This window comes from Camarhynchus parvulus, chromosome 2 (assembly GCF_901933205.1).
Source record: "Camarhynchus parvulus chromosome 2, STF_HiC, whole genome shotgun sequence".
NCBI lineage: Eukaryota > Metazoa > Chordata > Aves > Passeriformes > Thraupidae > Camarhynchus > Camarhynchus parvulus.
This window is the reverse complement of record NC_044572.1, coordinates 126,689,137-126,710,767: the sequence shown is the minus strand read 5'-3', so window position 1 is coordinate 126,710,767 and position 21,631 is coordinate 126,689,137. Positions and strand designations below refer to the sequence as shown.

At 38.9% G+C, this 21,631-nt stretch overlaps 1 protein-coding gene across 1 annotated transcript in view; it reads right to left on the bottom strand.

Moving 5' to 3' along the window:
* NECAB1 (N-terminal EF-hand calcium binding protein 1) overlaps nt 1–21,631 on the bottom strand; it is a 52,629-nt gene that overhangs the window by 12,399 nt on the left and 18,599 nt on the right. Inside the window, 4 exon segments of the mRNA XM_030964475.1 lie at nt 739–851; nt 2,075–2,211; nt 11,946–12,043; nt 14,377–14,402. Coding sequence (XP_030820335.1) covers nt 739–851; nt 2,075–2,211; nt 11,946–12,043; nt 14,377–14,402 — 374 coding nt within the window.

Genomic DNA, 21,631 nt, shown 5'->3' with positions numbered 1-21,631 from the left:
ACCAGATCACCAGAGACCAGACATCATCCTGCATCACTGCTCTCAAAGAACAGCATCATTTGGTGAGTGGCAGGGAGTGAGTCATGAATGTGAGTGGCTGAAAGGTCCTCAGCAGAGAGTTTAAAAGGATGAAGTCAGCTCAGGGTCAAGAAGTGAGACAGACCCACTGTATAGTTTGTTGTTTCAGTCATCTTCATGCCTTGATTCTGGGACATGTAACTAAGCACAGAGATTTCTTCACTGCAGCCTCATGCTTAACGTCACTGCTTCCAAAGAATCCCATTTACCAAAGTACTCCATCATTTTCCAAAGCAGAAATGCTGCTGCAGACTTTTTTTTCTTTTGTGTTATCTTAAATGAAATATTCTTTTCCTTCTGGTTTTGTATTTTCCCTTTCTGTTTATTATTTATTCCCCTCAGCTGAGATGCGAGTCATGGCAGAGAACTTGGTTGCATATAAGTCACACCTTCACCTTTTCATTCATATCTTCAAGCAATACAAATGACCAAAAAAATGTTCAATCAATCCAAAACACACAGTTTGGTCCACAATTAAGTTTTTATCTTTTATAATTTCAGATCTATGGACACGCATTAATTTTCCTCAGTTTTCAGTTTGAAATTGTCTTCTGTCAGTGAAGTATCTTAGTTACATGTCTAAATTAAATTTTTGAGATGAAGATATGTGTTTATTTTTCTGTGTATGTGTCTATATGTTTAAAATGTGAAATACCATACCTGTGCTAGAATAAGTGTTATTTGATGACAGGCTGTTGTTCCTCTGAAGCCTTTGAGCTGAGCGTTTTCCTGGCCACTGAACTGAGAGCACCTCTGCTTTTGTTGGATCTTTTCTGCACAGAAACACAGGAGACTTCTTAAGAAAAAATATGTGGGAGAGCTCTTCTCTCTCTGTTCTCAAAAAGTGCGCTTCTATGTTCCCTTTTGAATTAAATAAAAAGAAATACCTATTGAGAACACTGAATTACTTTCTGGATTTTCACTATAACTTATTAGTTTTGATTAGGTCATTAAAGAAAATAAAAGAAAAAAGAAGAGAGTTAAGCTGGCATAAACCTAAATCTTTGAGGGAGACAAATTTCAAGGTCAGTATCTGTGCATGCTGTGATTCTGACCTGACCTAAGTAATCAGTCACAGTTTCTTCATTCACAGGAGTTTTGTAGCATCACTGCAGAGGAACTGGCATGAATAGAGGTGCACAGACACTGTGCATGCTCGGTGCACCCTCAGACGTTCAAAACCTGATTGATTCCTACAGTCAAGATGCTGGCATAAAACCAGGTATTACTCCTGTACTTCAGGGGATCTCAAACCCAACAGCAAAACAAACAAGAAAATTACATTTCCAACAGAAAAAAAATTACATTTCCAACAGAAAGGTCTTAAGATCTTCTTTGTCCATAAAATACAACAGTTTGTGTTTTGCTTTCCCTATCATCTTTAACAATAGCATACTAAGGAAAAATTTCCATATAACCAAGTAACTTTTCAAAAATACTTTGACCCTTGATTCTACAAACCCTCATTACAGAGATCAAGCTAAAACCCTTGGAGGGATGAAGGCTACCCAGGTGATTGAGAGTTTATAGAGCTAGAAGTTAACCAAGAATATGGCCATATATTCTAGGAAGAAGCTGTGACAAGTGAAAGCCTGGCTATTTTCTTCCTTTACCATTTTTGCATTGTGCATCAAAAAAAAAGATAAATTATAAAGCTGGAAAAAACAAACAATCAGTCATCTTGGTAATTTCAGAGCTCTTTATATTGCAGTGGTTTGGTTTCTACATTTGATATTAAACTGTCCAGGGATTTAAAAATAAGTCAGCAGAACCTAGCAGGTACCTATATTATTGTCCTACAGGCAGCCCCACATCAGATGCATTCAATTTCAGGAAAACTCCTATTAGTGGGTTCCCATAGGGAGTAAAAAGTGTATCTCTATTTCTCCTGTTATTCCCTATATCAGATTTCCAGGTGAAATGTAAAGCAGTTGTGGAGGTTCGCTGTGACCTCACTCCTGACCCCTTCCCTGCAGCTGAAGAGGGCTTTGCTCACCTCTCCTGCCAGCTCTGCTCCTCTGTGCTTTCCATGGCACACTCCAGGGAGCTCTGCAGGGACTGCAGCTGGTTCAGGGTCTCCTTCAAAAGAAAGCGAGTCACAAACTCCTCCAACCTGGAAGCCTCCTGAGAGTCCTAAGGATTAAATGAAAAAAAAAAAACCAAAACCAAAAAGTTAGGCTTTGCCTTCTAAGTTAGAAATACATGAAGGAAGGTTCAGACTTCATTCAGGAAGGAAGCGGCTTGGATGTTTCCATGTTTATAAATGTAAACCACACAAACAACCTTTGCTGATGGACAAAAAGCCCTCTGAATTTCCAGGTGTAGGCACAACTCCCACTCAGACTGAGAGGCTCAAGTACACAGTGACACAAAAGTTTTTACTCAAAAAGACCAATTTCTTTAAATCCTTAACTCCAGTTGATGGCAGCACCACATTACTTCTGAAATGTAGAAAAGCCAAAGTAAGACTGACAAGAGCAGAACTGAATTTAAAGTTTTAATTCAGATCCACTCCTGTGAAAAGATGTTTCTCAAGCCCACTGGCCTGTCTCAGACATTGATTATGGGAATAGTCTTTGAGCAGAGCACATGCTTAAGACACTCCCCTGAAAAATCCCACCAGCAGCTGGCTGAAGGGCTGTGTGAGAGAGGCTGCCTTCTGAATTTAACACTCTTTGACTGATTTTTGTTCCTTTAATTTGTTTAATTATTTTTGAAACAATATATCTGTATATTTCGCAATTTCAAAAAATGTATCTAAATGTAATTTAAACTAGAGTTTGGTTATTATAAAAGTTTGCACCTATGCTTAGCAATTTGTAGTGGTTCTGAGAATAATGACGTTTCAAATTTATTATATGTATCAAAAATATTTATGCTTTTTTTTTTTTGTGCAGATAACTTCAGAAATCAATTTTTATGCCTGTTGTCTCCCTGGCCCAATAAATCATATTTCCATGGCTGGGGTCAAATTTGGTGTTTCTGGCAAGCCCAAATCTGCAAAAAAACACTGTTCCCTTCCAACCATGCCCACTATGTGATTCTGTGATTTGGTAGTTCTGCAGTAATATGTAGGTAATGCTTTGTGAGGGGGCCACCTTTACAATAATATGAACACCCTCTTTATTTTTTTTCTCATTAATAAATGTAACAGAGAGGATAGAAGTGACCCCTAGAGCCTCTACTTACTGTGTTGAGGTCACATCGGGAACAGAGATAGAAAATAGATTTACATGTCTTATGCTCTGAATGAATTTGTTGGCTCCTCACTCAGCTGATCTTGAAAACCTTTGGGCAATTCCATTTAAAACTTTTTCATAAAATATGAGGAGCCTTCAACGAGAAATTTCTTTAGTCACCACATCTGAAGAGAGATGGTGGTCCCCCACCTCCAAACTTTAAAGAAGACCTGTCACTTCAGTGGTGTTGCCTCCTACACTATCTGAGAACCCATTTGAGTATTTTTGATATTCTTAAGGTATTCCATGTTCTTTCCAATGTGAATTACAGCTGAAATGCCTTTCTGATTTTTAGATTTCTCTTAGAATTTTTCCATGTATGTGTTTGCAATCAGAACACAAATAGAAGATGTTTAGAAATTCGAATGTGAAATGAAAGATTGTCAGATAATAGCTTTAAAAGCATTTTGCTCTTAAATGAGAGCAATCTTTTCACAATATCTGTTGTTAAATTAGTTCTTGTTGGAAGACTTCTGCTACAGAAATCTCAGGTGTTAAACCACCCATGAATTATCAGAAGTTACTTATGTAGCCAGAAGCTTCACGGTCTTCTACATTAACTTATTCTGTCTTCAGACTAATCAGCTGTGAGTCACTTTCCAACAAATAATTTTTCATTTATACAGTTTTAAAATAGATGCTCATGAGAGATTGTCAGTCTACCTGAAGGACTCACACCAGTCTATAATAATGTTTATGGCAACCTTTCTATGATTAATCTTTTTGTGCAAAAGAAAGCTGCTATTTCATTCTTCTTCTAAACGGTCTCCATTGTAATTGATTTAAAACTTCAGTGAACTGGAGATCATTTAATTTCCAAAAATTTTGATTTTCTGGCATATTAGAACAACATGTGTGAATCTCTGCAGCATGGACAGATAATTGAAACCTTTCAGTGGAAATCCAAAGTATACTTTCATTTGTTTTTCAGCTTTTGCCATTGCTCTTGGAAATAAGTGAAGAAATCACCCCAGAACTGACTATTTCTCATAAGTTTTTGAATTGTGTTTTAAAATTCTGGGCATTCAGAAAGTAAATGTTGCAAATATGTCAATATTGCTTCCTGATGATACTCATGGTAAGTCTGATACAGGCATGCTGAATTACAACCTAAATGTACATCAGTATTGTTTCATTTTGAAAACTGTTCAGGTGGGCTCTCACAGATATGGGGATCATATAAACATTAGTTATGTAATACTTGCTGCTGTCTGAAGTTTCTGCTTTCTAAATCATTGAGAAAAAAAAAAATACCTAGAAAAGATTTCCGGCATCTTAAAGTTAGTAAGTTTTTTTTTCATTAGAACTACTCCAAGTTTGTGCATTGCACTGGGATTTTGTGGCTCCAGCTCTCTTCACAGAGAGCAGCAGGCACATGTTTCCCAAGGATTTTTCCTAGGGAAGTTAGTGAGAAGCTCAGAGAAGAAGAGAAAACAATTCTTATCTATATTCACTGCTCCTGTTGTTTTGCACGTGTGGAATGTGTTATGGAGATTGTTTACCCAAAGTGATTTGGTTATTGGACACCAGTGAAGGTTGTTTTGATTCCCTGGCCAATTGGGTCAAAACTGTGTCCTGGCTGTCTACAGACAGTCACAGGCTTTTCTTTAATATCTTTTTAGTCTAGTATCTCTTTAGTATGTAATTAAGTATAGTATTACTGTAATATAGTATAGCTAATAAAGCAATTGTTCAGCCTTCTGATTCATGGAGTCAGAGCACATTATTCCCCGGCTGGGGGATTGCCTGTTTCTGCTATAGGATTTATTCTTTTTTTCTTTATATTCCTGTCCCATAACTTCTATATTTAAGGCTTCCCTATGAAAAAGGTCCTTGTGATATTTAGCTATGTCTTAGAGTTACCTTATGAGATTTACAGAGCTATTTTTGAAGATGGGAAAGGTAGGCAGGATGCTAACATCATCTTTGATAATCTTTAGAATTATCAAAGACCCTCTCCTTACCCAAGTATTAGTGCTTACAACTATTCTATGTGGAATTACTTAACTCTCTTAATGCACATAGTTGAGCAAATAATTACAAATTATTTACTGTTTTCTTTGAAGAATTCATGAGTCAAGAAATTCTGAGAATTCTGAACTCACAGCAATGTTGGGCAGCTTCAACTCCTGCCTAGTGAAAAATAGCTACTACCTGTCTTTCTAAAATTCTTGAAAGATCACAGAAGAAGGTATTCAGGATATATAAATGATTGGAATAATTGTAATTTAAGTCATGGAGGGAAAAAGATTGTCCATTACAATTCAATTTAAACCTCAAGCCCAGCTCTCAGCACTGAGGAATTAGTAGCCATGCTTTGGTATCATTTCACCACTCCATTTCCTTTGAAAATTACCTTATTTTGTGTTTTACTACAGGCACACTGGTACAACATTTTTGTATCAATTTATTAAGTTTATCTTAAGGTAAAATCAGTTCAACTGGCATGCCCAGCATTTGTGCTACCAGTGCATCGTGCCACCAATCAGTAACGGGACACCATGGATGGTGTCTGAACATAAACCAGGAAAATGTCCCATTTCTTGAATTTCATTAGCTGTAAGTTACTGTTCATTAGCATACACATTACACTGAACCACAGTCTGGGCAGTCCAGATGAAATAAGTCTGTGTTAACATATTGTTCTGCTTGTTAGTTTTACTGAGTGTGAATGAATGAGGGTAATTTTCCACATTTTCCTCATCAAGAGGCAACTGTGACCTTTGCAAGCAGCAAAGATTTGTTTAATGAAACTGAAAATGCACATAATTAGTGATTTTAGTGTGGAAAATGTGACTGTGGTCTTTAAAAGTGTCTAAAGGCCATATTGAAAAGTGCAGAAGAGGTTCTCGTTTTACAAAGGCAGAGGAGGCAGGGTTTAGGAATCTCCTAGTGCAGTCCCCATCTCAGAGTTACCAAGGTTCAGCAGCTCTTCATCCTCTCAGTCTTTGGTGCCAGCCACACCCCTCTTCCCTGCTGCTCCATTTATCAGAAGAGCAGTTCCTTGAGATGGAGAAGGAGTGGGACATTTCTTACTAATATATTACTTAGCAATTTTCTGTTTCCTATCTATATGTCGTATTAAACATAATTTCCATTATGCTCATCTTTACAGAAAATACCCTCAAGTCATCTGAAAAGCAGTTATCACTGAGTAGAACTCAGTAAGAATTAATCTATTTAAATTTCCCTTTATCATGGAATGTCTCCTGCCCTGCTATGTTTAGATCCCAAATTAGAGGGACAATGCCCTGGGTTACAACTTTAAATTGAGGATATAAAATTAGTCAGAATAACTTCACTAAAATGAAATCACTAAGATCTAATTCTTCAGACTGTAGGAAGAAATCAAAACAGCATCAGAATAAATTCATAATTTCACTAGAAGCCATATTGAGAGATGCACAATGTATTGATATCACACAGATGTAACTTTTACAGCATCCTCACTGTAAAAGTGATCAAAGGCAGGATGTGCCCAATTATTAGATTCAAATTTGAATATGGCACAAGTTTTACAAGTTTATCCAAATATTATATTTAGCATAAATTATGTGTTTAAATTCTTTGGAACAGTGACAATTTCTACTAACCATCTGCAGTGCTGACATAGCAGCAACGAAATAAAATAGGCAGCCATGGCTGATTAGAAAGAAGATTGTCACACATTTGTAATAGCACCTCTCAGAACACTCTATCACCCTCCTCTGCTGGGATTGCTGAAGGAGTAATGCACTGTTGTTGCAATAATAGGGTGTACAAAATCCATGCATGGATGAAAAGCAACTCCTATTGAAGTGCTATTAGGTGCATCAGGTAGCTTAGAGAAACTGTTTTGGCTGTGTTTGATATTAGCAAGTAGCAGGGAAATGGGTAACACCCTTGCTCCAGGGAGAAGGTTGCACTGCTACACATAAAACATCAAAGCCTCTGGTGGTTTTGATAGGTATCAAGAGGAAAATGGGTAGTTAAATGTTTATTTTTCTGCTGTGAAATGATTTCTATTTAGACTCATGACTGTTAAATTAAGGGGGTTTTTGTTTTATTTTATCTTTATTTTTGACTAAACACATCTTCTCTGCTGCTGGCAAAAGTTTGAGTATTGTATCTTTCTGACCCAGTAGGTATAAAACTTCCACAAAAAAAAGATCAAAGAAGTTCCCAAGAGTTTTCATTAGTCTGATAAGGAGCTAGAAGAGGAAAGGCAAGAATGTCTGGAATATCCTTGCATGACTCCTCAGAATTGCTTGCATTTTGCATTTATCTTAGTTTGATTTGACTTGCACTAACAGTCACAATCTTAAAAACAAGCAAAATAAAAAGTCCAAAACATAATTTAATAATGTTCCCAGATAAAAATAGCATTTATCTGTAGGGTCCTCTCTGCCTTGTATCACAGTGGACCTGGGGATGTATTTAGCATTATCATCAGCATTTCTCTCTTCAGTTGAGAGACAGCCAGTTCAGTTACTGGCTGAAACAGGCTTCTCAGGGAAGTGGTGGAGTCATCATCCTCGGAGGTATTTAAAAGATGTGCAGATGTGGCACTTGGGGACATGGTTGAGTGGTGGATTTGGCAGTGTCAGGAGGTTAATGGTTGGACTTGAGGAATTTAAGGATTTTTTCCAACTTGAATGATTCTAAACCTTAATGATGCCACGAGTTTTGATTGACATAAAAAAATTGATAAATCTAAAGGAGCAAATGAACTCTTTTCAGTGCATGAAAATTAATACACGGGATAAACAGCAATACCTGTTTTTCTTGTGCAGCAGCTTTTCATTGCATTAATTCTGTGAAAGGTGCATTGTAAAAAGTATAATTTCAAAGAGAACAAGACTATATTCTGTGAAAAATGTTAATAAATTCTAACCTCATGGAAAAATGGGTGCCAGCCAATTTAACACAGTTTTTGTGAAAACAAAAAGGCAATTTCAAACTTCATTTTTTGCTCAAATATAATGTTAGTTGTGGAACACCACTGTCAACAAAGGCTTATCTAACTTTCTTCCCAGATAATTATGTTTTGAGATAAAATTTACATAAATGCTACTGTTACTATTAGTCAAATATGCAAGTGAAAAACATCTAGGCATTCTGGTTTATAATGGGTATCAACCCTCAAGATTGAAATGATTTACATAATTGCCATAAATGCACTATCAGTAACTAAATTTCAAGCCCTGTGTTACTCTCTCAGCTCCTATAATCTTCTCTTTTACTTTACTGGCTCCTATTTTTAGACTAATCAAGAAATTTTCAAGTAATGATAAGGCTGCACTGACTTTGCTTAGCTTGGGTTTTTTTGAGCAAAGCAGAAAAATTAATGATTTCATAGAAGCAGATAATTAGACCTGCTGTTAGGTTTGAGTTTGTCATTGAATCCTTGCTATTGCACACCACCCCCCCATGTTTTTACAAGCAACATGTAAAAAGCAGTTAGGGTTTTTTCCCCCACAAAACACTTGGAAGCCTATTTGAGAACTTTGTAGCTCCACTGAAGAATTGTCTTGTTTTCATCTTAAAGTTAATGTTTATGTTTTGTGTATGTAAGTACTGCATTAAAACCAGTCTTAAATAAATCAGTTTTGATCACTACTGCTCAAATACATTTTGCTAGTCTGGTCCCTTGCTATCACAGATAGATCATTAGGTGTCTCTCATAAAAGACCTGCACAGGAACAGAGAAAGGAGGGAAGAAAGTCCCTTCAAAGCAAAGAATCAGACTTTTGCAGAGTCTGAAAAAAGGAAAATTTGCAATGTTCCATCCCTCTTTTCCCGTGTTGTCTGCCATTCCTTCCCATGCAAGCCTGCTATGTTTTTGTCTCCAAAAGAAGAGCTGTACCTCAGTATTTACAGGAGTAGTGGCACTCAGAGGTCATCACTTTCCTTCCTGCTGTAAGGATATAGCACAAGGAAACAGTACTGAAACAGAAAGTCATCTTCTGGTTTGATGGGGTTTGTATTGAAGTATATTGCTTCCAAATGCAACTCAGTCTTTTCCCCGTTGAAAGATGTTCCTGGAGAAATCAAACTCTCTGCATTTTTAGCTTTGGACCTCCCATCAAACAATGGAGCATGAACAGTTCCTACACTCCTGAGAGCTTCCCAGGTGCAGTTTAGTTTAGTTTGGCAGGAGGGATCTGGCCCCAGAACAGTGAAAGAAAGTCAAAGCTTCTTGAACCTGCTAACACACTCGAATGTTTTCTGCCACAGATGATGATGGTTTCACTTTCAGATAGCAGAGGCCTGGAAGGCTGGAGAAAACTCAGTTCAAAAAAGCTGTGCTGACAGCTCTTTCAAACTACAGAGGGCAATAAAGTACACAGAAATCATGCTGGTCTGGGTCATTGAAAACTGACTCAGCCACTGTAGATACACTGCGTGCAGGTGGGTCCCACAGTGCAGGTCTTCAATTCCAGAATTCTTTTCTACATATGAATTTTCCAACTAGCACATCACTTAGAAGAGAGTAATAGTAATAAATGCTGCTAGTACTCAGTGACTGTTCAAGGGACTCAGTGGCTGCAGTGGCAGACTGGTGACAAAGTTTTATGCTGCACTAGGAGAGAAAACCCAAGTCTTGCCTGGGATGCATGTCCATGGCCATTTAAAACCACACCAACCATTTCTGAGCACCTGTTTGCTTGAGCAGGGAGTCAGCTCGAGCTATGAGCTGTCTCACATCTTGTGTGTCACTAGTGATGAGCATCATTTATTATGCTATCTCAATGTGCTAACTAACTTTTGCTGCACATCCAGCTCTGATTTTAGATGTCTGAAGTCCAGATTTTATACCACTAACTTAAGTAAAACTTGAACTATTTAAGACAGAAATTTTAATATTTGCACTGCAATGATTCATCAGGTAATGAGGTCACATAACCTATCTGTTTCCTGAGAACTGAGTTCCTGTTGAAAACAATCCAAACTTTGAATTGAAAATTTAATTTCCATACAAAGATGTTGTGTCTGAGCAGATCCTTGGCAGAAAGCTCTATTTTAGAATATTTGAGAACACCTTTTTTGTTTGACTCTGTTCACACAGAGTTTCTACTAAATGGAATTACAAGTGCTTTTCCAGTTTTAGCCTTGCTCTATTTCTGCCACCTCTAACAAATAGTCAGCTGAAGTATTCCTGAAAGACAGAAAACCTGTCAGGCTTGAATCCTCAGGTAAGAAAATAAAATTCAAAGAAACTGTGGTTTGGTTATATTTTAGATGGGTTCTTCAAGTAGACATATGCAGCACTTATTAATATTCCAGATTTTCTTATCCATATTTCTAGTCAGGCCAGTACATATTTTTTATACTCTCATTACTCTGCTGGGACTTCTTCTCCTCCTAATTAACTTTCTGAAGTAATTATTAAATGTAGTCTTTTATTTACTTCCAGTTGCTATGAGATGACATCCTGCCCTTCAGCAGCAGTACTTGATACACATGGCTATTTTTTAAAAAATATGCATAGCTAAAATGAACCAATCTGTTGCTTTTTAATATCCAGCTCAACAAGACAGTGAGTCAGTGCCCGTTCATTACAAGTGGAAGATGCACAGCATGCATGAACAGACATTCAGCTTCCTGGCTCAAGCCCTAAATAAATAAGGTACACTTTTGGGTTTTTATTTTGGCAGGTTATGTAAAATGTATGAGTGCTTTACTCCTGCAAACACCCGAATACCAAAGATAACAGCTTCACTAAAGAAACACAGCTTTCTCCACATTGATCTCTCCACTGATTGACTGAAAAAAAAAAAAAAAAAACCAGGGTTTTTTGACTCCAGGGGATCTCACTGAATAACTTTGGGTGAAATTTCTGGTTTTGATGACTAGCCTGGTGTGGATCTGTGGTTTGGAGGATCTGGGTTCACTTCCCTCACCTTTTGAAGCTGTTCCACCTTGCACAGGACATTTAACTGTTCAGCCAGCGAAGAGGAGCAAATCACCTGATGTACTGATGCACTTTTGGCCAGCCACACAGCTAGGATGTGGTCTGAACACAGGAGCAGGTACAGCCGCAATGAACTGACTGCCAGGCGGATTGGCTGCCTGGCATATCCGGCTGCCCTGACACACCCTTGGTGAGATGTGCAGGAGGATAAACCAAACTTCTTCCCCTGAGAAACATCTCCCTCCAGGGTAAAGGTCCCCTTGCTGTGCTGGTGGGCAACAGCCCTAACACCTCCTCTTGGCAGGCTCTGCGACCACTGCTTTTGTTTAAAGGGCCTCAAATGGAAATTAAATCTTGTTCTTGGCCAGGAAGTTTCCCTCAACCCATCCCCAGGTTATTTTTTCAAATTTGGTCTATTTCCAAATGTTGGTGTTGATACTTACCCCCATCTGGCAGGGGACATAGAACCCTCTTCACACAACAATGCAAAGAACATTCTTCAGACCATTCACAAAGATTTTGGCTATATCCAAACTGCAATAGTTTGCAGACAGGACTTTAAAGATTTCGTATACAACCATTCTGACGAGCCTTTTCTGACTGGATTTTGCTACAAACATGCATATTTGGAAGAACTTAAATATGAATTAGTAAATTCTGCTAAGAAAATGACAAGAAATACTCCAAACAAACAAAATATACAATGTAAGGAAAATTTCACAATCTTTACTTACTTTCTTTGTTTTGTCCATTGGCTTCAGTATGGTTATGTTTAAGTCTTCCAAGACAGATAGAACATTTTCATACTTTCCTAGGTGCTTTGAAAAATAATCTAAAAAAGAAAAAACCCCACATCACCTACAAATGTCCTCAAAAATCAGTGTCTCATTAAATATCAGCTTTATCAAGTCTGAATTAAGTTACAGCATTATTGAATGTCTAAATGCAAAATGAAAAGGAGTTACAACGAAAAGGATAATTTTCTTTTTAAATTTTGTATTCTTTCTCTGCAAAATCATTCCTGGCATTTTTAAAATACCAAGATCAGTATTTCAAAATATTTTATTGAAATAAGTGATCTGTCAAATTCACAAAAAATGTAAATATCATTTTACAGAAGAAACAAACTTACTTTCAAAATATCTACATCTTCTTTGTAAAGTGAAATTTCAGTCTAATAGTCTACAACTGCTAGCAGCAAATGAAGTTTTCATATGTATGTGGTGAATTTGATTATATTGATATGAAAATGAGTAATTCTGGTAGAGCTCTTAGAGGAGATAATATCAAGTGGGGGCTGTTGTGAGGCAGTGTTGGTTGAGAGCAGCTGTTTCTCTGAGAAATGAAGAGACCATGAGTTGGCCAGATAAGCTTCTAGTCCCAGGTGCTGTGACATTTTCAAACAAATACGATGCATGCAAAATTAATTTTAATGAAAATCATGGAAATAACAAGTTGCGGGATGTCCCTCTGTAGCTTCTCAAAGCAAAGGACTTCTTAACAGAAAGAGGTGATGTAAAATCAGAGGGATTACAGCAAAAGGAGGAAGCAAACCTGAGAAATGATGACCCGAGTTCCCATTTGGTTGATGTGGTGAAATACAATAGAGGGAAGCATGAGAAAGAAGTAGTATGAAAAATAAATAAATAAAATTATGTTAAAGCTTAGAGACTGTGTTAGACAAGGCATTTAGACGTCAGATCACCTGGAAGAGCACAAAAATCAACACCTAAGTGGCAGACAGGAAGAACAAGATTAGATAGGAGCTTTTTGAAATAATAAATAGCAATGCTTCAGGGCTTTGAAGAGGTCAGCATGAGCTTCTCAGGGGAATAATGAAAACATAAGTTACCAGGAACACTGTGATGTGACCTCATATTGCTCAGAGTTTGAATGAAATTATTTAGAATTAAAATGTATTATTAATTAGTACCCTGGATGTTTTTTAGCTTCATTTCTGAGATGAACTCATATAGCTCAGAAAGAGCCATATAATCACAAGCTTAAATATGGATTGAGTAAATTCAGTACCAGATTTACAAATGAGAAACACCCTAGTGGCAACATCTGAAGAATTTTAAAGGCATTTTAAGCAGCCTGTATTTAATCAAAACAGACAATAAACGGTGTCAGTGCTGGACTGACACCCCCCAGGCCAGCAAGCCTGTGTGACATCAGCTGCAGTGAATCCCATGTGGAACAAAACCACCTCTCTTCCTCAGCCAGGTTTATACAATTTTGGCCAGATGCTCAACCAGCAGAAGTTGTCACAGCCCAGTTCACTTCAGATAAGCCTCTTGTCACATGTTTGTAAGCCACAGGGTGAGGTGGTTTTTAGGGGGTTCTTGGCCACGTCACCTGTGGGTGAGTAAACAAGCTGGTATTCAACTTGACAATGTGTTCATCTCTTAAAGCTCTTCAACATTGCTGACCATTGGAAAATTTATCAGGCTGCCATGTTTCCCTCAGAAATTGTCTGGTGTTGGCAAGTAGGATTGGTTTTTCTGACATTTTCTGGGAGAACCTGCAAAAACATTTGTAAATTGTTTTCTGCTGCAAGAAGCACTCCTAAATCAGGCGCTGTTAGATAAGCTGGAGAGCAAACAGGGTGTTGGAGAAATGACTCACAGCTCAGAATGAGGTACAGAAACAGGTAATTGGGCCAAAATCTAGGCCTTGCAGGAGTTTTATTGTGACAAAGGACGATAGAACTTGTCAAACTTGCTGTTCTCCCTGACTCAAGTAGGAGGAAAGTTATGAATTTTCTTTTAGTAGGGGTATATGAGTGAATTTTCTTTTAGTGGGGGTATATGACAAGTGTTAAAGTGAGGAACTAACTAGAAAAGATATCTCACACTAAGGGGAAATAAAATACAAGTAATCTGTGTATCTATCTATCTATCTTTACATCAGAACAGATCTTGAGTCTCAGAGAGTGTGAAATACTGATTAGGAAAAATATTTTCAAAGCAAATTCTGCACATAGGGGATGACAGAGCCTGAAAGGATTATAAGCCATCTGCATTTTCCCAGGAGTTCTCTGAGTGGAAATTATTTTCTGTTTGAGCTACAAAGATTAAACAGAAAAAAATAATCACATGGCATGTTTATTTGCACAGGGCTGCTGCAGGCATAGATTATGTTCTTTCCCAAAAAAGAACTTACCACAGAGTTTTTCTGTGTCAAGATTGCTGGAAAGATAAGAGTATAGAAGGTTAGTGAGGTTAGTAATGGTTTTTTTTTGTTGTATTGGTAAATAGTGCAACTCAAATATTAGCCTGACTGGCATGTGAAGCCCCTGCTTGGGCTGCAGCAGAAGATGCAAGTGCCTGGCTCTTGCTGGCCTTGCTCTGCTGCCTTAATTCAGAAGGCTGCAGCCTTTCTGAAGCTGGCTGCAGGTTCAGCCTCCATTCCTGAGCCCATTCCCACTGGCACCTTCCTATTCACTGCAAACTCACTCTCATTTTCAGCCTTTGTGCATCATGCTGCAGTCGCTGCTCCTCAGGCCTTACACATTTGGCCCCATTTCTGGCAGAAATCCATCTAAACACCAGAAATTTTTGGTTTGGGCTTTTTTCTCCACCTTTCTGCCTGTACTCCCCTTCTGTGGCTGTCATGCTGGACAGCAAGGCTCAGAGATCTTGGCCTTCCATGCTAAAGAAGAAAAAACCCAATAACTTTCTCCTGTTTCCAATCCTTGATGCTCAATAGTGTTCTATGGGAGAGCCTTGCAGAAGGAGGATAAAACCAGACATAGCTCATGAGCACACATAATTCCTAAGACTTTCAGGCCATGCCAGACCATTTCACCACTACCAGCTTTGGCAAAATTAATAATGTGAAAAATATAGATATATTGCCATACTCCCATGCCATCATTATATAAATACATAAATGCAGGCAAGTATTCTATTCAATTCAAACCTGTTTGCTTGAAGCAGATTTCATCTTGATCAACATTGAAGAGATATTTTCTCTCATAAGCAAGGCTTTAATAGTTAAAAGAAAAACACATTTGACCTACAGCTCATTGCTGAAAGTTAGCACATTGCTTTTCTTCCAAGGAGGAAAAGATACAGATTATTAAAAAAACTTAAAAGCATGAATGTCCTCTTTGAATCTTACTGAGGGGTGAATATTGAACGGCTGATTGCACTTAGTATTTTTTCACTTATCTTTTTAATGGAATTTTTAATTGACCTTTTAACAAAATGATGACACAGTACTATCTTAAAATCACTTTCTCCACTGCTAACTTCCATACATCTAGCTTTTATTTCACAAGGGAGAGAAACTGATAGAAATTGCAGGATCCTGGATTATCACAAACTTGCATACTCAGGGCTATAAAAACTTCTGAACACTTTTAATTGATAATGTAAATGAGATTTTCACACAATATTTATTAATTGAAGGTGATTCTTATCTGCATTTGAACAGGCCAAGTGAGATGGCTGCAAATGAGACTTGCACCTGATTTCTCCAATGACCTTGGTGGCAGGTAAAGGAATTCACAGTCTGCAAGAACTGGCGCTGAAGCTGTGAAACTCAACTCTTAGGTAAACAAACCATGTGATGGGGAAAAGTGCCTGCAACCCCTTATGGCTGCTTACCACAGATCACTATGGTTTCTATGATCAAATGTGTCTGGCCAACTCTTCTGCAGTTCAGCAGTCCATTTTGGAACAGTCCAGATGTTCACCTCTTAAATGCAAACTGAAACCCTGAAAGCTGGAAAATTTCCTGAGCCAAAGAGCCTTGACAGGATATGATGAGATCAAAGGACAGGAGTTTGCTGTTATAATGCCTACTCTTTTTTCATTATCTCTGCATTTTCTGCTCCTTCACATCATCTGCCCTAATGATTTAATGTAAAAGACACTTCTGCATTTCTTAATGCACAGCTTGATAACTGTGTTTAAAACAGCCTTTCACATTTTTAACCAGTCAAATTCGTGCTCTCTTTTCAAATTTTATATTTAAATCCCTTCTCATCCGTGTTCCTTTGCAACATCCTCAGCCCCCTGTTAGTGACAAGGGGAGTGACTCAGAGGCTTTCAGCATCCCTATTTCCAACATGCTGCTTGTCCTTTTGACAGCAGTGGCACAGCTGCAAATGGACTACCAGTGAAAATGGAAAAGTATTCAGGTGCTGAATTCATTTTCAGTTAGAACTGGACAAATGAATAACCAGAAAATATTATTCAAAGCATTTTGTGCAGCAAGCCTGTGAAAAAGCACAGAAAAGACATAGAGAACATGGATTTCTGTCTAGCATACTCAGTATTTCCTTCTGTTATAAATACCCTTGGAGACTTCATTGTTCTTAGCATCCTGTTTGAAGGGGATGCTGTTCTAGGCAGGGAAGCTGTAATTTTGTCAGTCATTATTTCATTCTCTCTTAAATAATGACATGATGCTTCAAAAGCAGTTGTGAATAAACCTCAGAATTCTTTTGCTGCATACAAACAATTCTAAACTCCCTGCAAGATGTTACAGAAATACTTAAAGAAGTTTGGCAAGTATTTAAGAGTACAGGAGTGAGGTGCACACCAGAGGGCTGTTTCTGTAACTCTGTACTCAGGTTTACAGCAGCACATGTTCCTCATTTCAGTGTATACATATGCCAAGGATGCTTCTGCCTAGCCCATAATCTGGCAATGCTGAACATGTTATTAACAATATTTGCTCGATGACTCACATCCAGGCACCAGCCCTCCACTCATGATAAGCAACCAAAGCATAGGGTGAGGCAAATGCATTCACATCACATCAGAATGATAATCCTCAATTTTCTTTCTGACTACTAGATGCAGTCCTTCTACCTGTCCGTGTCTAAAGTGTTCTCTACCTAAAAGATATGAGCTATTTTTAAAGGACTAATACACTGAGCAGTCCTGATCACTGAAAAGTTGATCATATCTATTGGTCAGTGACAGAAAAAATAAGCAAATTCACTTGAATGAACCATGGCAAAGGGCTTATTTGTGGTACCTCTGGAAGAGGTCCAAAATGCAGAATTGCAAAGCAGCTGTGCTTTTGTTCTGCCCACTACAGTTAGCTGTGGACTGGGGGCAGCCAGGGAGGAGAGAAGGTTAAAGCTATTCCACTGTCCATGGATCCATCCACTGACCAGACACACACTGTTCTAGGGTACAAAAGGCACCTCTAGGCAGGGGAACCAGCAGAAGATCTATGTATTTTCCATGGACCACAAGAAAAGGCAATATCTTACCGAGCATGGAGTCTGAAATATAAAGCAGTTATTTTGTTGAAGAATCCAATATTATATGAAAGACTTTATGAACTAACTTAATTTAGGAAAACCATTGCCATGAATTGCAGCTGGAGAAGGATAACACTTTCTTCTTCAGATCTCTCCTCATTCTCAGATATAAGGATTTATCTCAAAAGCTTGAACTAACTATCTTTTTAGTCTCATTTGCACGTCTTTTTGCTAAATTTGGTTTTAGGGATGAAAGTTTGAAGCTAGTATCGCCTATTGTTAAGTAGAAGCATATAATTGGTGAGTGAAAGGAATTAACTGCAAGGGTAACTGAATAGGAATCCATGGACAGCCTCAGCCAAAAAGCTGTAAGGTCTTTGCAACAAGAAAGCCTCTGTACCATCTCACTTCAAGTCAGCAAAAGGAGGTTAACTGCTCCAACGCTACTGAGGGTGTTTTGCAGAGGAGTCTTATGTGTGCACTTCCATTTTAAGGATTTTCTGCCTCACACCTCCTTTGCAACAGCAAACAACACCTTTTGTTCAGGTTTGTTCAAGGTTTCTTACCAGTAGAGGCAAAAGTGCTTCCAGTAGGACGCAGTGCTGTAAGCAGCTCAGGCGTTGGCCTCTGGTCACAGAAAAGGGAGAGAGGAAGTGGGAGTCCCAGAAGTGGAACAAAGCTTCTGAAGCTTCTGTCCCTGGGGATACAAACTTCCTGCTGCCCTGAGGGCACTGCTGCTCTTCAGTCCCAGATCCACGTGGACTGTGCACCCTCTGGGCTCCCACAGGCAGCAGCCAGCTTGGCGCTCCAGGCTCTGACATGGGCAGTGGGCTCAGCTCTTTTACTAGCCCACATTTTGCTTCACTAAATAATTGCCCAGTTTGCTTAGCTCCAGGCTAAGTGATAACTTCAGAATCATCACTTACTCTCTGCCTGTGCCAGGACTGAAGGAGAGAATAAAGAGGTTTTTTTTTCCTGACTAAGAACTCATCTGAAAAAACAACCCTCTAGTCCTTTGCATTCAGCAGTGACTCACAGGGATGCAATGACTACACAGCTGACAAGTCACCTTAATCATCCCAGCTGTAACAGCCTTTGTGTTGCTAAAAGAGGCTTAATAATGCTATTAAAACTTGTGGTGTATGCTGAAATTTGTAGAACATTGTACAAGGGCTGCAGAGCTATGATCTTTTTTTTTTTTTTGCAGAGTCTGAATGACACAAACCTAAATGAGGAAATGAAATGCAGGATCACGGTGGCTCTTTTGCCACAGAGAGCAAATTTCAGAATTTTCACTCCATAGGAGAGGATAATGTTTCAATTTCTGGTTTTGTCACAAAATGATTTTAAAAAACCCAACAAAACCAAAACAACCCTGAGATTAAATTATTTATTCTTAGACAAAATAAAATGTTTACTTTGGTTTCTTACACTCCTTGGAAATGCACAGGAGCAGACAATTCCAAAATGTCGGAAATCAAGCGAACAAGGCAGAAGGTCAGCTTTGCTGAACAGGCACCTTCTTTCGGAAAAGGAAGGTGTGTGCCCATTGTAAGCAAGGTCAGGTGACATGGGAAGAATACAGAAACACAGCTTGCCAGTGTAGGGAGAAAATTCATACAGCCAAAGATCAACTGGAGCTGAAGCTGCCCAGAAATGTGCAAGAAAATAAAAAAGTTATTTTGAATATATTAATGGCAGAAGGCAGCATAGTAATAACATCACCTGTTACAGGATGTGGATGGGCACCTCACAAAAAGGACATGGACAAAGCAGAGGGGTTTAATGCATTCTTTGCCTCTGTCTTCAACACAGATGATGGACCAAGGAGGTCTCAGTGCCCTGAGCTGGAGGATCATGGCTGTGAGAATGTTTGACTCCCAGTAGACTCTGAAATTGCGTGGGATCTGCTGCTTCAGCTGGATCCCTACAAATCTATGGGGCCTGGTGGGACTCATATAAGAATCCCCAGAGCTATCTGATGTCATTGCAAAACCTCTCTTGGTGATTTTTGAGCGGTATTAAAAATCTTATGGTTCTCTGGGGAACCCAGATAATGGAAGGGACCAGGCCTCCAAACTACACCGACCATTAAGCAGCCAGCTTACTGCAGGGAAGCCAATGTTATCTACTGCAGAACTGAAATGAAGCACTTTAAGTCACCTCCATTTAGTTAAAGGCAACTGAAAATAGTCATTAGTTTGGTTTTTTCACTGAGAGGGACTGCCAGTTGTTTCTGCAGAAAGCTGAATTTCCCATTAAAAATAACCACTCACAAGGAAAATTTCCAAGCAAAATTTTTTTGCAGCTTATCTGTCTGACCAGAAGATCTGTTAGCATCAGGATTTTGTAAATCATTCTTGGTGAACTTGTTTGATCAGTTGTGAAATGCTAAAATTCATAATCAGCTCACTCTGACCAGTATCTTGCCTTTGTCTCTGTGCTTCATTTCCGAACTGATTTCTATAGCTATGGTAATGAGAAATCTGTGTGAAAGCCAATAACTGCAATTACATGTCTTAAATATTAACAAACACACCTTTCTGATGCCAATGCTGCACCATGTGCCTGAAACTATAATTAAATCTAAAAGAACCAGTTTTTAAAAATGGTCAAACCCTAATATATTATTTTCCTCTTGCAAATTTGCATTAAAAATTATTAAAAAAATTACTCACCTGCAATTCCCCTAATTAAAGATCCTGTCTGTATGTATATTGTTCTTAATATTTTTTTTTATTTTTCTTGTTTTACTTAAAAGTTAATTATTCTTTTCTTGTATTGAACTGTGAAAGATCAGCAACAGCATGAGACTGAAATATGCCTTCCAACTAAAACAGAAGGAAACCATCCAAGGCAGAGATAATTACTACACTTAGAACACCCTTAAATTGCTGAGGACTTGTAATTATTGAGTTTACAAGCAGAACCTTGAAGGAAGCATTCTGGTCCATATAAACATGTCCTTTATTTTAGTTCCAGTGCCCAGCACTGGGCTCCAGGCTCATGGGTTCCCAGGGCTGCAAGGATTGCTAACCAGCCTCTCAACATCCAGTTGTCACCTTTGGGAGTTTGCTGCTAGGGCAGATGATCTCAGCATTTCTCTTTTGACCCAAGGGAGGAACTAGGGCTCTGCTAATGGAGACCTGGAAGGTTTATTCACTTTGGGGCTGAGTCCCAAATGTAGATGTCCATATGGGCGCTGGCTGTCCAACCTTCCCTGCCAGGCAAAGGAGCCCCAGAGAATTCAGTGGAGTGAGAGGGTTTAACAGACCAGCTAGGAGGAGACTCAGAAGTAATTTGATATAACACAGGCATCTAGTGTTGCTTCAAATGCTCTAGCATTTCTCCCACCACCCATGTCCCAACTACTTCTACTGTGTTACACTTTCCACCTTGGGCTGATTTTCAAGTGTGAACATCTCAAATGCCTAATGCCTGGGAAACTGAGCTGAAGCCCATGTGAACAGCATCACATCTTAGGTGCCAGTGACTTCCCTGAGCATGAGGGAGCCTTAGACACTCTGCTGACACATAGGCATGCAAGTGCAGATGTCTCCATAGTGCCATGTGCCATCCCTCCATCTGCTGTGCATGCAGCATGACACGCTCCCCCGATTTCCAGCATAAGCTCAGTACTGCAGGTGGCCAAGGCTCTCAGATCCTCACCAAACTCATCTGTGGCTTGTGCACAGTTCAACTTAGGCCACACACAAAGGTTTAATGGGGCCTCCCTACCTTTGGGAGGCTGCCTGTGCCCCAGGCCCTCTATAGCTCTAGGACGTTGTAACTAGGGTCCTGACTAAGGATTTCATTTTACCAATGTGTAAAGGGAGAATAGTAAGTCTGATTCCCCACAGACTCCTGTGAGTCAGTAATCAGTGAAGTGTTTATTGCACTATCTCTCTGGCAGTGCTGCAGACTAAATCCCCTTGAGACCTTCTGTATATCTCCTAGTTTGTACCTTTGCCAAATATTCTCATTATCTTCTGACACCTTTTCCCAGAGGATGCCATTATGCTAAAACAATTTCCATGGACGTCATGAGTGGGGGGAGGGTAAAGGATTAGGGTAAAAGGAAGGTTGCATTTGCAATGATTTTTGTGAGGACTTATTCTCTAAACCATCAACCATGTCAAGGATTCTTGCTCTGCTGAAACACAAGCTTGTCAGAGTTGGCATTAAAATTAGGTA